Source organism: Camellia sinensis, chromosome 11 (genome assembly GCF_055761805.1).
Source record: "Camellia sinensis isolate YWXY chromosome 11, ASM5576180v1, whole genome shotgun sequence".
Classification (NCBI taxonomy): domain Eukaryota; kingdom Viridiplantae; phylum Streptophyta; class Magnoliopsida; order Ericales; family Theaceae; genus Camellia; species Camellia sinensis.
This window is the reverse complement of record NC_138971.1, coordinates 107,484,526-107,502,474: the sequence shown is the minus strand read 5'-3', so window position 1 is coordinate 107,502,474 and position 17,949 is coordinate 107,484,526. Positions and strand designations below refer to the sequence as shown.

General features: G+C 37.2%; 1 protein-coding gene across 1 annotated transcript; it reads left to right on the top strand.

The window, feature by feature from the left end:
- The first annotated feature begins 2,161 nt into the window (after positions 1–2,161).
- LOC114274018 (thioredoxin H2) lies at positions 2,162–5,498 on the top strand. Its single transcript, XM_028215876.2, has 3 exons — positions 2,162–4,640; positions 4,875–4,997; positions 5,177–5,498. The coding sequence occupies exons 1-3, from the start codon at positions 4,482–4,484 to the stop codon at positions 5,321–5,323; spliced, it is 429 nt and encodes a 142-aa protein (XP_028071677.1). The 5' UTR covers positions 2,162–4,481; the 3' UTR covers positions 5,324–5,498.
- Positions 5,499–17,949: the final 12,451 nt, after the last annotated feature.

Genomic DNA, 17,949 nt, shown 5'->3' with positions numbered 1-17,949 from the left:
ACAGGAGGGACGTAGACATGCCCTACAAGGTGGGATTGGTATTTTTTCATAATAATATAAAAAAATTATGTAAAATTAAATAAATAGAAATGACAAAATAATTTTATTTATTTATTTATTAAAGAATGAAATACATAATAAACTACACAACTAACAATACATAAATAAACTAAATTAAATTAGGGAACATATTACAAGATGAATCCTCATGATGAATGCTAGAGGTACGCCGACGTCTGTCTCTCAAGATACGACGGTCAAAACCAGTTAATGCAGAAGTACTTTCTGAATAGTTTTGGCGAATTTGACAATGACAACACACTCTCTCTAATAAGAACCAAAGAAAGGGCTAGTACAAAGAAAATGAAAAAAAAAACTAGTATAAAAATCTTCTCTAACTTTATCTAAAGAAAATTACAAATTTTTTATCTCAAAAATATTTCTATCTCATCCCTCTAAGTTGGAGGGAAATAGGTCATTTTTATACTCGTTGGGAATAAGTCTTAGCTATGAAGGCTACCATAAAACCTAGTATCAATAGTCATCAACTCTAGCTATTAGGGGACAATGGTGCAAAACTCTCATCTGCATAATATAATCATCAACCCCATCATCAAAAGATAAGAGTTACAAGGTTGAAACTTCATTTGCATTATATATATATATATATATATATATAATGCTATTTAAATAATCTAACTAGATGGGTCGTAAAATAGATATGGGTGTTGAGTCACAACCCGATCCAAATCCAGTCTAAAACATATGCACAAGACAAACCCAGTCCAACATAGCACAATCTAATCCATGCCCAAGACTAAGTCCAACACATGCATAAACACGAGTCTAAGCCAGTCCAGACTAAAACTAAGCCTAACTCCAAGCCTAGGTCCAAACCTAACTTCTATTGGTGTCCACTTTATGAGACAATTCTCATTCACAACTTAATGATTTCGACTCATTATTTCTATATTACAACCTTCTTACTTAAGAGAATACATAACCACTCAAACCCATCTCGATTAGCGATTGAATCTCTCATTAATTTTGAATTAAAGTTGCTGAAACCATTATTTTTCAACAGTGGGATTATCTCTCTCAAAATGAGATTTGGGCGATAGTTTGACCCTAGTCTCATCAATATCCTAGCGAGCGAAGAGGGAGGTCATACTTTTAGTTAATTTCAAATTAATCCTACTATTTTTTGTCATCTCCTGGGTGTAACTTTTATGGTCACAATTATGTGAGTTTTAAATGGACTTTGGTGGGCTGAATAAATGGTAGGCCTTGACACTCTCAACTAGGCTGCCAATTGTGGAATTACATTACAATACATGTAATAAGCGTAAACAAGCATGCATTAGAGTAATGGATTTTCCTACTTTTTATTGTTACTTTAATTGAATTAATATTTATGGTGGCTTTTACCGACTCTTTCATTGCAGCGGAAGAAATCAATCGTAACAGGAAAGTTCTTCTGGATGAGGTCTCTGAAAGATGACTTCAACTTCAACTATGTTGTTCTAGGTGGTGTTAAATTTTTCTCGGGTTTAAATATGAATTTGAAAGAATTTGACAAGTCCATGAGGCCTTGTGTCGTTTTGATAATTTACTTTTTTTATTTGTAGGAGTTTTCATATATATTATTTATGGAGAAAAATAGGTCGATTTAATAATAATTATTATTTTATTTTATCGTATTTGTCTATAAAAAAAATTACATTGGCTATTTTTAAAAACATATTTGTCATATATTTTATTTTAAGACAAACGAGATAAGAGGAGAAGATTATGATTATCAGAACAACTTAATTTTTTTTTATAAATATTATACACTAAATGAATGGTTCAGTTTCCAAAACGAAACATGTAATGAATCTCACGGATTGGTCATATTTCCTCAAATTTAAATTTGATCTTGATCATCATGGATCAATGTTTTATCTTTTTCGTTTTTCTTTATTCAAATCTTATGTTTGGTAATAATTTTATAATAAAAAAGATCACTTTTTTTTTTTTTATTTTGTATTTTGTAAACAGGAAATCCTTAGAAGATTGACATGAGATGTACATTCTTTCCCACGTGGGTTTGTAGTTTCTAGAAGGATAATAGAGCATATATATATGTATATATATTACTCGTGACATTTGGTGAGTGCATAATGAGCCCCCTCTTCCCTCCTCTTTCCGTCTCCTTGACAACGACAACGCCCCACACGACATGAGCTCTGTCGCTCTCACTCATACACCTAAAATTATGCTTCTCATTTTATGAAGATAAGGATGATGGTGAGCAATTTGATCAAGTCTTGAAGCTGCCATTTCCATGTCCAGTGACCAAATCAGTGCTTTCACTGATTTTTTTTTTTTTTTAATTATACAAATCAAAATGGTGGCGTTTGCTGTCACAGCACCCAAAACCCTGAGATTGTTAGTCCCCTCACTATAGGGTATTTCTAATCTCTTGGTACGGTAAACCCCATAATCATTCGTCCAAACAAACATGACTCTCATAATCTCACCTCATTGCTAATTCAATATCATCCCCTATCACTCAAAACAAATAGGATCATGTGAGGTTAGTATGATATTATTTTTATTATGATTTATTGTTTGGTTGTATCTCTTTTTTTTTTCTTTTTTTTTATAATTATGATTATCATGATATGGAGTTATACCATTTGTGATAATTAAACTCACAAATAATATAGTACACACCATTTTGGCATACCCTCAAATTTTATAGTTTATTTAAGTTATATCCAACTAATAAGCTGTGAACATAAACTCCACTAGGTAACTTGGCATAAATTCCAAAAATAAAAAAAATCATAATAATTTTTTTTTTAAGTAATTCAGATAATAAATTGTATCAAACAATAGCTACGAGTTTGTTTAAATTATTAACACAGAAAAGTTTTAATTGCAAGCTTTTATAATTTTTTTATACACTAATATTTATTTTTTTGATACTATAAATTTTATTTACAATTAAAATAATTTTGATACAAAATCAATCAATCAAATCATATAAAACTTCATATTTTTTTGAACAATATATTTAAGGGACATTTACACACAAGTTCTAATTTATGAACTTATATTCCATTAAGCTCTAATTAAGATTTTTTAGACCTTTAAGTCCGATTAAATTTTTAATAGTCAGAATTACCCTTTAAACAATGATTGTTCGTCATTTATGATTATCTATAAAGGATTCAATACTGAAAAATATCAACTTTCAAATTAAAAAAAAAAAAAAAAAAAAAACTATTGTTTGGTTTTGATTTCCATAAAACATTTTTCAGAAAATTCTACTTATTTATTTATTTTATTTTTTTTCAATGAATTTTTAATATTTTAAGAAATTTTTTTTTTTAAATTTTTAAACACACCTAACATAACTACACTTAAAAGTATAATAATTGTGAAAAAAAATCTTTAAAAAATTTACTAAATACCAAAAACAAAAGAAATACGGAAATTCAATATATTTTTCGTATTTTTGTGTATTTATTAATTGTTAAAAATATTTTTTCACAAATATTTTACTATTTAGATGCATCTAAGTAAGGTGCATCTAAAGAAGTAAAGAAATTTCTTAAAAGTTTAAAAATATTCACTAAAAATAAAAAAAAATATGAAATACAAAAAACAATTTCTAGAAATCTGAATTCAGAAAATTGAAACTAAATACACTGAAAGTTTTTTTTTGAAAAAAATTGAATTATTTTTTTTTTATGCGAAATTGAAATTTTTGTATCTATAAAGGAGCATAATGATGGAACATTGATGTGTAAAATTGAAAAAATAAATAAATAAATAAAGCTTTAAAAATGAAAAAAATTGATAATGTTCTTAGTTTTAAAAAATAAATAAATAAATAAATAAATAAATTGATAATGTTCTCGGATTTATTGGATGGTTGAATCAAACCAGGAAGTAGAAAAGCAAAAACGTTTAATCTCATACTCTATTTTTTTATCAGTTAGTGAAATAATTATCAGGAACATTACTATGCAAAATTGATAATATACTTAATTTTAAAAATTAGGAAAAACTAATAATATTCTCAGTTTTACTAAATAGGATTTGCTGGTTCAAAAAATCTTAAATTGGACTCGAGTTACCATAACATTTATAAATAAGACTTTTAAAAAATTAACTCTATATTTAAATAAATAAATATACCAGTTACAAAAATATAATAAGTAGGGCATTTCTATAATTGGGAGCCTAGCCGAGCACCCAGATGGTTAACCTTTGAGCGGCCGCCAGTTCAATGTACCAAATTGTGCCATGGAATGTGATTCCAATGCCAAACTAGATTTTAAAACTTATTTAATTACCATCATCAACCGATATAAAAACTCACCTAGCCTCCTCTCAAAGTTCAAGGCAAAGATCATCTTTGAAAGACAAAAGTTAGTGAGAAGAGAACCTAGTTCAAATCAGAGCCATTCAAAATCAGGAATAAGAATATGGGTGCCGAACTCTCTGCCATGCAAAATGCACAAGCCAATGGACAGTTGTCCATGAACGCTTCACCAGTGAGAGCTTCCCAATCTCAGGTTCTTGCTTTCCATTCCTCTGCCAGATGGAGGGCCCATTTTGAAGCCTCCAAAGCAACTGCCAAACTGGTGAGACTATTCAAGTCTTTAATTAAACGTGCTTTGCAAAGAAACTAATTACAGATCGGACATAACACAACCTTTTCAGATGGTTGTGGAACCCACCTCATCCAATAACACTATCAGTTTCGTGTTTCTGAACTTTTTCCATGTTTAGTAGTTAAAGTTGATATTACTGATCTCTGTTGTACTTTGTTTTCTTCTTCTTTTGGTTTCCGCTTCGGTTTCTGTTTTTGACTAAAGATGGTTATTGACTTCACGGCTTCGTGGTGTGTACCTTGTCGCTTCATGGAACCAACTATTAATGAGTTTGCTGCCAAATACACGGACGTTGAGTTCATCAAGATAGATGTGGACGAATTGATGGTATTGCTCTTTTTCACGACTAATTATAGATTCTAAAGTCTGCTTACAAACAAGAATTTCACAAAAACAATCACAACACCTCGTGTATGATTGTTTGTATGAAATTTTTCTACGCATGTAGCAGAACTTATTAATGACTAAAGTGAATGAGTCAATCAATAATTTGGATTACATTACAGGATGTGGCTCAAGAATTTGGAGTGCAGGCAATGCCAACATTTATACTGATAAAGAAAGGGAGAGTCATTGATAAGGTTACTGGGGTTAAAAAGGAAGAGCTTCAGAAGAAGATTGAGAAACACAGGGCTTACTATAACTATGCCTAATTGCATTAGCTATGTGTGATGGTCCAAGCAACGCTATGGCTTATCTATAGTATGAAGTTGCAAATTGCAATGTGAGATAACCAGCTACTATAATAAAATGATGTATCATGAGCATTTGTACTAAATATCTATTATCAATATAAAATAAGATCACGTATGTGCTTTTTTATGTCAACTTTTTTGTACAAGATGGGAAATTTTTAAGTGTGTAAGTGTATACCATGTATACTTGCATAAGTTCTCACAAATATGTAAGTGCATACCATATGCACTTTTGTAGTATGGTGCATATGATATGCACCCTTAGAGAGGTGCACACCATAACATTTTCTAAACTATAAATATACTTTGATTTATTTTGGGTATGGCTATACTTTGGTTTGCTTTGGATATGACTGCTTTTTTTTTTTTTTTTTTGATCGGCAAATATTAGTTGTTAGATTAACACCTATGGGGGAAAATCTCTCTACCCTTGGCAAAGTACACAAGTACTTGAACTCCCTTAATTCAACCCCCTAAGAGGAATTGAACCCATGACCTCTTTGGAACTAAGCCCTAAGGAAGGCATGGTGGCCAACTAAGCTAAGCCTTGGTTTTGTTTTGGGTATGACTTATAAGCTAAGATTTACTTAAATATGAATTGCCTCTTATGATTCTGAAAATTGCAAATATTCTTTGTCAAAATTATTTATTTAAAAAATTTAATAGAAAAACTAATATTTTTAACTATTCTCATATAGAAAAAATTATCTAAATTATTAATTGAAATATATTTATGATACCATTAAAAACTATTAATTGAGTTGATGATTTATTAATAAATTGATCATTGTTATGTGATTAAAAATTTACAGGGACAAGACGTAATTTTCAAAATTATAAAAGATAATCTATATTTTAAGTAAACATTGTATTTGTCATTTTTCATAAAAACTGAAAGGGTTAACTACATCCGAGTCGGTGTCAGATAATCTATATTTTAAGTAAAAAGAGGGCGGCTATTAGCAAGTATCTAATTTCTTATGATCCCCCCCCCCCTCAACATCTCTTTCATTTTTATTTTTAATTTCAATTTTGTCCAACCATAAAATTTCATTTCTACCTTAATCCTTAACTCTCTAACCCTAATTTTCCAAAACCCTAACCCTAATTCCACTGCGGTGCTGTTAACACCCATCATTGTCGGCGTCACTATTATCACCCATCATCGTTGGCGCTTTTTGCAATCGCCGCTGGGCTGATGGATCACCACCATCATCAATCGTAGAGAGTGTGTTTGCAAGAGAGATATCGCTGACCATCGCCATCGCAACCCCTATATCTATAAGCCATTGTGATCTACCTCGTTATTGCTATCACCACCGTTGCAGCCCACTACCATCACAACCTGATTTTCAATTTCAAATCTAGGGTTTTGAGGAAAGAAAAAGAATAAAAGGAAATGAGGTCGAAGGATCCAAGGATTTGATGGCAGTTGGGTCATGATATGGCTTGCAAATTGAAAAAGAAGAAGAAGAGAAGAGGATGAGGTAAGGGGGTGGGTGGTTATGGAAACGACAATGGAGTGAGAGATGATTTTCATATAGTGGTGGTGCAATGGTGGTTTTCAGAGCTGAGACAGAGGAGGTAAAGAAGAAAAAGAAAAAGAAATGTCGGAGGTGGGCTGTGGGAGGCAACAACAGTAGTGCCGGAGGCGGTGGTTAGGAGTGGGAGCTAGGGTTTGGGTGAAGGTGAAGGTGAAGGTATAGTTGGTATTAAGATGGGGGTTCAAAGAGAAAATTGTGGGGACTCATTTTGCTGGGTGGGGCTTTAAAGCATTGGAGAGAGAAAGTAAAAAGGTAAATGATAATAGCAGCCTTCCAAAAAAAATATGGGTAAGTTACACTGACACCCTTTGAGGTTTACACTGAATATAAATTCTGCCACGATGTTTGAGAAATTACATTGCCTTCCCTAATTTTAATATTTCATTACACAGTGCCCCCTCTGTTAGTTTACCATTAGTTGACTTAATACTGTGGGATGATGTCAGCAATAAGTTTTTAGAAAATGGCAATTTTACCCTTGAGAATATTGGACCACATTTTCTGTGGTCTCTTTTTTCTTTCGCAACTTTCTACAAATGAAAGGTATCCATTGTTAAATAACACCAATAACAAATGTTAAAAGAAGGCCAATAGCAAATCAAAGGCAAAATCCCATACCATGTCGAAGCCCACAACGACAAAATAAATAATAAAAACAAGATTACTAGTATAATTCCACCAAATAAAATCAAATCCCAACTCAAATTGATCAATATATATATAAAGAAAGAGAGTAAGAATGGGGCAATTAGTAATGGTGAAGGGCATGAAGAGGGATTGGCAATGCCAAAGATATCCACAAATAAATCCATCAAAATAGCAAAGCAAATCAAACAGAGAGATCATGGAGAGGTGTTATGTGACTCCAACACCATCGGAGCTATAGGTGTTGTGTAACTCAACTATCGCTATTATGCAACTCCATTGCTGTCACGACCCCATTCCGTCCCTAGTAGAATGGTGCCGTGATGGCCAGTAATCTGAGATTATCAAAGGCCAACTTACAAAGATTCACACACAATCAGAGTAGACATATGGGGCTTACATGTACAGAGGCAATATATTTAAATCTAAGTAGTCTATAAGAGCTGTGCATAGATCAAATGAAATGACATACATCTTAGCATGGTTTTACAACTTGAATACAAATAAAATAAAGTACATGTTACATCTTGATCAAAAGGTTTCTCAAGCTGACATATACAAAATACATGAAATATAAAGTCAAGAAGCATAATCTTCAAGATGCCGACTTAACATGTATCCAAAAATATCTTGTAAAACAACACATCTAGGCGTCACCGCCTTCTTGCTTGCCACCTACATATATATATAAATATAAGGAGAGAGTGAGCTTGGATACTCAGTGAATGATATTAGTAATAAAGGTTTAAATGAATGATATCCGAGATCTTTATCAAAACAATACGTATCATAGCTTGTAACAAGATGTGGGATGAATCAAGTTCATCAATCATGGTCTTTCAAATCTTATTGGGATGTTTAATAACATCTACATACAACATGGGGGATGACATTCCGGACAAAACAAGGGAATAATCGACCTGGAATCGATTAGACAAATCCACCTGTACACCAGATCGTCGGTGGGGCCATCCGTTCACAGACCGTCGATGGCAGAGATCTCTCAAACATGGTGCTACATGGGCTTAGAGTCCCCTAGCATGGGAGGACTTTCCAAGAATGTCATCAAAACAAGATAATACTTGATACAAAAACTTAGGATAATCATTCATGCTTGATCAAATACTTTTCAAAACAAAGCAAAGCTTTATCAAAACTTTATAATATAGCTTTATTAAAAATACCACTCACATAGCTCTTCAGACGTCGGGGTTAAAGCAAGGATCCAAGACCTACAAATACACGGCAAAGCGTATTGAATGCACTCTTAAAAACACGCTTTAGATGAATGCAAATGATCTAGGAAAAACATGCTGGAAGTTAAAGCACTGTTTTTCACCTAGGGAAAACATGCTGGGTACCAACCAGGTCTTGGAATGGATGCACAGAGATGATCTAGGCTAAAATGACTTAGCTGGGTGAACTCGGGAGGTCTTGGCCGAGGTCCCACACCTCTTGGCTGAGGTGTGGTTACCTAGGCTTCAGTGTGCAGCTGCCTGCCGAGATGTTATAAGGCGCCGGCAAGGGTGTACCATGGTCGGCCTAGATGTGCAGTGGTTAGCCTAGGTGTGCAGAGGTTGGCCTAGGTGTGCATGCAAGATAAACTAACGTGCAAGTGATCATGCAAGATAGGCCAAAGTGAGATACGATGCTTGGCCTAGGTGCGTGATCTAGGCAAGAGTGGTCTCGGTGATCACACCTAGGGAAATGAAGCCTGGAAATCTGGGTTTCCTCCTTGAAGAACATGAAGAACATGAGCATGAAGAACATGAAGAACATGAATACTAAAATCATAACTTGTTATTACAAGATCTGGGATTTCATGCTATGAGTTCGAAAACATGGACCTTGGTACCCATACTTGAAGATCATATGAAAACAAACACGAAAACATGGATCTTGATACAAATTTTCGGATCAAAACATGGCTTTTCCTCAAGAACACATGAATATCACTTTCTCTTTCTAAAACCGAACTTCAAAGCAATGCATGGCTCATGAAACATGCTAGATCATGCAATGCAGCTAGATGAACAATAAGAACAACAAGAGTAGACCAAGAATCTAACCTCAAAATACGGATCTAACGGTTCAAGGTGTGAAGATCAAGCTTAGAAAGCTACCTCTCTCTAGAATTCCTCTTCCTCTTCCTAGAGCTTCTCTCTCTTCTAAGACAAGGATATAGCAAATGATATGTTTTTCTCTCTCTGCCGGCTGATTTAACCCTCTGCAGGGACACGTGGCACTACTGAATTGGTTCTCCTCAAAAAGGTGATTGAAAGATAAGACAAGTGTATGACAAAGTGTGTATGACAAGCAAGGTGGCATGGGCACTCCGGCAGGTAATGATCTCGGCTTAGGACATAGGCTTCGGCAAGTAAGGTTCCAATGACCTCGGCTAGGAAGGATAACACTTGACCTAGCTGTGCCACACCTCGGCCTAGATGTGCCACACCTCGGTCTAGGTCATTCCAGTCCCGGAACAAGATCACTAGGTGCAAGGGTCAAGGATCTAGGATGCCTAGATGGTAACATCTCGGCCTAGATGATGCACATCTCGGCCTAGATGATGACATCTTGTCCAATATGCCTAGGTGATGGTGGAGGTCAACCAAAGTGGTTCCAAGATGGTCCTAGGGGTAAGAGGTTATAAGGTGTGACCTAGGCTTGACATGACCTAGGCTTGACATGACCTAGGCTTAACATGACCTAGGCTTAGCATGACCTAGGCTTAACATGACCTAGGCTTGAGACAGCAAGGAATGAACAAAATATGCATACACATAAGCACAAAACAAGACAGGGACCTTTACTTAGACAAAACAAGTCAAAGTCTGCAAATGCAAGCTTAACAAGACAAAATCATGCAAATGTACATGAACATGACTAAGACATGAATGTGGGTTATTACATCCTTCCCCCTTTAAAGAAGTTTGGTCCCCAAACTTAACTTACCTTGTCCCCAAAACGATTCCGAATGTTGTGTTCTCATCCTTTCTTACCATCCCCAGCCTTTACCTTGGGACAATCCTTAATACGATGACCCATCTCACTGCATTCAAAACATGCTCCAGATATCCGATGACAAACTCCAAAATGTCACCTCCCGCAACTTGTACATGTCGGCCTGGTGCTACTTTCCTAATTTGAGTTGCTTGAATTACCCACATTTACCTTCTTATTGACAGCGGATGGTGCTTGGCGATTGTTACAATCCTGCCTCTTTCTCTGATTCTCCCCTGAACTCTAGTACTTGTTCAAGTTAGCTTCTGCCAAGATGGCTTTATCTAACACTCCGGCATAAGTCGGCATGTTGAGCAGATTAACCCGATCTTGTATTGGTCCCCGAAGTCCACTCTCAAACTTCCTAGCTTTCTTATATTCGTTATTGACCATGTGAGGTGCATACCTTGCCAACTCGGTGAAAGCACGATCATATTCAGCCACTGTTTTGTTACCCTGTGTCAAAGTTTGGAATTCTGTGGTCTTGCGATCTCGGACACTGAGAGGGAAATGCTTGTCATAGAATAACTTCAAAAATTTGGCCCAAGTCAAGTCTGGATTACCTTCTCGGATCATCATCCACCATCTACGAGCGTCGTCGTCCAATGTGAATGCTGCCAATGACACCTTCTGAGTGTCGGTGCTGGGAAAAATCTCGAACAACTTCTCCATCTCAAGAACCCATGCTTCTGCCTTCATCGGCTATACCTCCATGGAACTTCGGCGGATTCATCTTCTTGAATTCTTTAATCAAAGTTATTGTGCCATCCCCATATAAAGCTGGTTGTGGAAGCACTTGCGGCACTGGAGGAGGCGAAGGTGGAACTGCATGTCGGCTATCTGTCTGCTCGGCCTGAGTGGATGTAGTACTAGTGTTCTATTGCCTTGCTTGCCTCAACTCATGGGCCAAACCCTCTACCATCCTTTCTAATTTGTCCAACCTATCCTCGGATTGATCTTAGCCAACTGGAGGTCTACCCCTTCTCATGATGCTAGAGATATGCAAAAATGTGACTCTTAAAACAGAATGAGCAAATAGACATGTATGCAAGTAACAAATGATCATGCCGAGATGATGCACATCTTGTCAAGTAGCAAGAAATATGATGCAATCCTAACATCATTCTAAGGGAAATCATATGCTCTTTAGGACTCAAAGTGTGTGAATAATGTATTATAAGGAACTTGTGCTCTGATACCAATCTGTCACGACCCCATTCTGCCCCTAGTAGAATGGTACCGTGATGGCCAGTAATCCGAGATTACCAAAGGCCAACTTATAAAGATTCACACACAATCAGAGTAGACATATGGGACTTACATGTGCAGAGGCAATATATTTAAATCTAAGTAGTCCATAAGAGCTGTGCATAGATCAAATGAAATGACATACATCTTAGCATGGTTTTACAACTTGAATACAAATAAAATAAAGTACATGTTACATCTTGATCAAAAGGCTTCTCAAGCTGACATATACAAAATACATGAAATATAAAGTCAAGAAGCATAATCTTCAAGATGCCGACATAACATGAATCCACAAACATCTTGCAAAACAACACATCTAGGCGTCACCACCTTCTTGCTTGCCACCTACATATATATATATAAGGAGAGGGTGAGTTTGGGTACTCAGTAAATGATATTAGTAATAAAGGTTTAAATGAATGATATCCGAGATCTTTATCAAAACAATACGTATCATAACTTGTAACAAAACGTGGGATGAATCAAGTTCATCAATCATGGTCTTTCAAATCTTCTTGGGATGTTAAATAACATCTACATACAACATGGGGAATGACATTCCAGACAAAATAAGGGAATAATCGACCCAGAATCGATTAGACAAATCCACCCGTACACCAGACCGTCGGTGGGGCCATTCGTTCACAGACCGTCGATGGCAGAAATCTCTTAAACATGGTGCTACATGGGCTTAGAGTCCCCTAGCATGGGAGGACTTTCCAAGAATGTCATCAAAACAAGATAATACTTGATACAAAAACTTGGGATAATCATTCATGCTTGATCAAATACTTTTCAAAACAAAGCAAAGCTTTATCAAAACTTTATAACATAGCTTTATTAAAAATACCACTCACATAGCTCTTCGGACGTCGAGGTTAAAGCAAGGATCCAAGACCTACAAATGCATGGCAAAGCGTATTGAATGCACTCTTAAAAACACGCTTTACATGAATGCAAATGATCTAGGAAAAACATGTTGGAAATTAAAACACTGTTTTTCATCTAGGGAAAACATGCTGGGTACCAACCAGGTCTTGGAATGGATGCACAGAGATGATCTAGGCTAAAATGACTTAGCTGGGTGAACCCGGGAGGTCTTGGCCGAGGTCCCACACCTCTTGGCCGAGGTGTGGTTACCTAGGCTTCAGTGTGCAGCTGCCTGCCGAGATGTTACAAGGCGCCGGCAAGGGTGTACCATGGTCGGCCTAGCTGTGCAGTGGTTAGCCTAGGTGTACAGAGGTTGGCCTAGGTGTGCATGCAAGATAAACTAACGTGCAAATGATCATGCAAGGTAGGCCAAGGTGAGATACGATGCTTGGCCCAGGTGTGTGATCTAGGCAAGAGTGGTCTCGGTGATCACACCTAGGGAAATGAAGCCTGAAAATCTTGGTTTCCTCCTTGAAGAACATGAAGAACATGAATGCTAAAATCATAACTTGTTATTACAAGATCTGGGATTTCATGCTATGAGTTCGAAAACATGGACCTTGGTACCCACACTTGAAGATCATATGAAAACAAACACGAAAACATGGATCTTGATACAAATTTTCGGATCAAAACATGGCTTTTCCTCAAGAACACATGAATATCACTTTCTCTTTCTAAAACCGAACTTCAAAGCAATGCATGGCTCATGAAACATGCTAGATCATGCAATGCAACTAGATGAACAATAAGAACAATAAGAGTAGACCAAGAATCTAACCTCAAAACACGGATCTAACGGTTCAATGTGAGAAGATCAAGCTTGGAAATCTACCTCTCTCTAGAATTCCTCTTCCTCTTCCTAGAGCTTCTCTCTCTTCTAAGACAAGGATATAGCAAATGATATGTTTTTCTCTCTCTGCCGGCTGATTTAACCCTCTGCAGGGACACGTGGCACTACCAGATTGGTTCTCCTCAAAAAGGTGATTGAAAGACAAGACAAGTGTATGACAAAGTGTGTATGACAAGCAAGGTGGCATGGGCACTCCGGCAGGTAATGATCTCGGCTTAGGACATAGGCTTCGGCAAGTAAGGTTCCAATGACCTTGGCTAGGAAGGATAACACTTGACCTAGCTATGCCACACCTCGGCCTAGATGTGCCACACCTCGGTCTAGGTCGTTCCATTCCCGGAACAAGATCACTAGGTGCAAGGATCAAGGATCTAGGACGCCTTGATGATAACATCTCGGCCTAGATGATGCACATCTCGGCCTAGGTGATGCACACCTCGGCCTAGATGATGACATCTCGGCCAATATGCCTAGGTGATGGTGGAGGTCAACCAAAGTGGTTCCAAGATGGTCCTAGGGGTAAGAGGTTCAAAGGTGTGACCTAGGCTTGACACGACCTAGGCTTGGCATGACCTAGGCTTAACATGACCTAGGCTTGAGACAACAAGGAAGGAACAAAACATGCATACAACACTTAGGCAAATCAGATAAGCACAAAACAAGACAGGGACCTTTACTTAGGCAAAACAAGTCAAAGTCTGCAAATGCAAGCTTAACAAGACAAAATCATGCAAATGTACACGAACATGACTAAGACATGAATGTGAGTTATTACAATTGCCGCCGAAGCCAGTGATGCTGCGTTAAACCATTGCATGGGCTTGATTTCATGGGGTTAATTTGGGTTCAGTTCTTAGTGGCAATGGGGGAAGAAAATGACAGATCACAAATGGCTGTGGTGATTTGGGTTAGAGTAAAGGTGGCGGTGGAGGTGGGGTTTGTTGAAAAATAAAAACCCAATGCAACAAAAAAAGTTCTAGATTGAGCAAGTAGCTCGAAGAAAGAAGAAGATGGTTTATGGAAGCTTCATGGAATTTGCATGGTCAATAGCTTAACAAAGAAGAAAATATATATAAAAAAAAAAAAAAAACATAGGAATCGAGTTGGTTACAGCTCACAACCTTTAGGATTCACACTTGAGGTTTTGCACTATAAATAGACCATTTAGGTTGATGTATGAAATGCAATGAAATGAAGTGAGATAAAAAAATAAATCTTAGAGATACTACTTGTATCCAACAACTTAAGAAATAAAATAGTTTGTTCTTCCTTTCTTCGAAGGGATCCCATTCCCATATCTCATCAAATGTAATTTAAATTTTCCATCAATGGTATCAGAGCCAAGGTAACCTGAAATTGCTAAAAATCTACAAAACAGAGGAAGAACATAGCAAAATTCGAATTTTTCCCAAATATCAAAGTTCTCAAAATCCATTTATGAGTTTTCAAAATTGAAGTACTCGTCGAGAGGATTCCAACAATGAAAAAATCAAGCAAATCAGAGCTAAAATGAAGCCACACGGGTCGGTCAAAGTTTCCCAAAAAAGTCAATTCTACCGGAGAAAACGACTGGCGCTGACCTAATCACCGCCGATTGCTGACATCATCACGAGCCGCCAAGCCGAACTAGCATCCGACCCAAACTGCAGAGCCGTCAGTTGAACCGCCAAGCCGCTGACATCATGCTAGCCGCTGACATCATACTATCCTAATGCAAGGAGTAATTATCCAATGCCTCAGAAAGCACAAATCTCATTAGATTTGAACCATCATATTGTTTTTGGCTGAAACTAAGCCATCTGGAGTCCAATCACAATGATCCAATAGTCATTTCCAACTATTTAGATCATTTCAGACACATCTATGTGGTCAAAACTTACAAATTCAATTCAGAAAAATTATAAATTTTATTATGAAGACCAGCAATAAAAATATAGTATGAAATGGAGTACAAAACGAGAGAAAAAAATAATGTTATCCAATTACTGGAAAAAGAAGATTGAGTTTTATGTCTATTTTGGAATATGTGATCTCCAAGATGTGCTCTCAGAAGATTTCTTGTATAAAAAATTGCCTAAAAGAATTCAAGACAAGAAAAAGGCAAGATTAGTTCTACTATTGACAAGGTCAATGCATTCAAAGATTTGGAAGCGTATTGAAGATTCCAAATGCCCGCAACAAGTTTGGAAATCAGTTTACAACATCGTTACCAAACATGCAAGAAAAGTCCTACCCATAGAATATTGGGTCAGATGCATTGAAGAAGATGAATTCAAGTGGGAAGAATATGAAGGTGTGTATTCCACTGAAGTTGCACAAGAGAATAAAAGTACAAAAGATATTGAAAAAAAAAGATCAAGAGGCCAATATGACAGAAGAATTGGCTGAAGAAGAGCATGATAAAGAAAGTGTTGACAAAATCACACTGTAGACGTCCCCAAACGTTCTGGGAGAGAATCCTGTTTTGTTCATTGGGCTTACTACAGTTCGGATTCAAATGTCACGGTTCTTAATCTGATCTCGCAAAGTGCAATACGAGATTGATAAATCACCAAAGAGTCCAAATCCGGCAATTCGTTTTGAAAAACTGATTTTTAGAAAGAAGTGCCAAACATGGACTGCTTTGCCAGATACAGAGTCGCCATCTAAATATTTTATTTTGGGAGAATTTAGAAAACCCTGACTCGTGCCTAAGGCCACGTGTCCGTCATCACCAAAGTTGCCTCGGCTCAGGAACTTGGGTACAATTGAGAAAGGTCATTTCATGAGCACCCCTGCTCGCCCGATCGAAGATCGGCCACTACTAAGCATGATATCGAGTTTTTGAAAATACATGTGCTCTTATTCTGGCTTATTAGCCTAGAATTACTATGTGATGCGCACAGCATACAAGTATAGACTAGATTGCCTAAGTTGGAACAAAGCATCGCATATCCGTTTGTTTTGAAAATGAATTGAAGTTTGCTACTTGCAAGTAGGCTAAAACACGGGTTTCGACGAATTATTCCAACTCAAGCAACCCAACCTTCACCCACAGGCATTTAGGCAGTTATATCACATAAGCACGTAGCCTCATGGCAAGCATGCTAACATGGCAGTCACTCACATGCATGCAAGGATGCTAAAGCATAAACACTTACTGAGTACTCCGAGCCAAAGAAAGAAGCTAATTAAAAAACATGCATGAATGCTAACTATGCTGAAATGCCTAATGCAACACATGCAAGAATGCAACTAAGATAGGCTCAGCTATTCTAAGATGGCATATGAGATGCAACAATTGATACACGTATTCAACTCGAAATTGAAATACAATGCAGTTAGTATGATGCGCCGAGCCCGGTGCATGCAAAACAGATGAATGGATGCAAACATGCGAGCATAAGTATGCTAATTGAAACATGCCCTAAACTAACCATCATAAGCTAGTAAATAAAAGAGAGAAAAACGTGCGGTTGGAAGACATACATCACACACACGCACACTTATTTACAACATTGCCCTCCTCGGAGGGTCCGAATAAATAGTACACAACAAAATGAATAACTAACTACAGCTAATTATTACATAACGCTGACTAATTAACAAATTTAACTAAGTAAGCAATAAAATTATCATGCAAGCTACATGAAATGGACTGCCTCAGCTCTGCCTTGGAGGACAATGGATGCATGCATGCTCGAATCGCCTTTGTCGGGAAATCCATCGCAATGCCCCCCGACTCGCCTTTGTTTGCAATTAATTTCAGAAACTTGCACAGAGCTCCAAGAGGCTGAAACTCCACTCTGGAAGGCTGTGGAAAGGCTGCCGACCAGCCCTTGGCTATGGAGACCACATGCCGACCACCTTTTGTGGTGGAGACCAAAACAGGTGGTCGGCCTGCCAAAAAAGCTGGTCGGCCGACCAATTTCTGCCTCCTGTTCCTAGTTTTCTGCAACACAAAGCAAGAGAGAGGCATAGCAAGGTATTTTCAACAAATGTGTGCACGACCACTCTCTCATCATTGCATAAGCTCAAGGGAGTGTAGTCCTCGGCCCTCGAGCCACCAATCACGCATTCCGATGCATGATGGCCGAGGAGCTGAATTGCACGACTCAATGGGACATAAATGCACACATAAGCAACTAAAGCCAACAACTCTATCATGGATGGTCAAGAGTGTCGGCGACCGAGAATCGAGGGGCATTTCGTCACTTTGAGTACGAGACGTCCCTTGTTTCCCGTGTTGGAGCTAACTCCTATTCCGAACGTCATGCAATCTAAGCATGGAAATACAATGCAACTACGCAAACAAGAACATGGCATACACAATGCAATGCCCTATGACTAACTACAATGCAATGCATGTAAGCATAATG

What these genes read in the sequence shown, in the direction of transcription:
- LOC114274018 (XM_028215876.2), top strand. Translation starts at nt 4,482, where the DNA reads ATGGGTGCCGAACTCTCTGCCATGCAAAATGCACAAGCCAATGGACAG. An exon ending in CCAAAGCAACTGCCAAACTG is followed by an intron (nt 4,641 to 4,874) that starts GTGAGACTATTC and finishes TTTTGACTAAAG; the next exon opens with ATGGTTATTGACTTCACGGC. An exon ending in TAGATGTGGACGAATTGATG is followed by an intron (nt 4,998 to 5,176) that starts GTATTGCTCTTT and finishes ATTACATTACAG; the next exon opens with GATGTGGCTCAAGAATTTGG.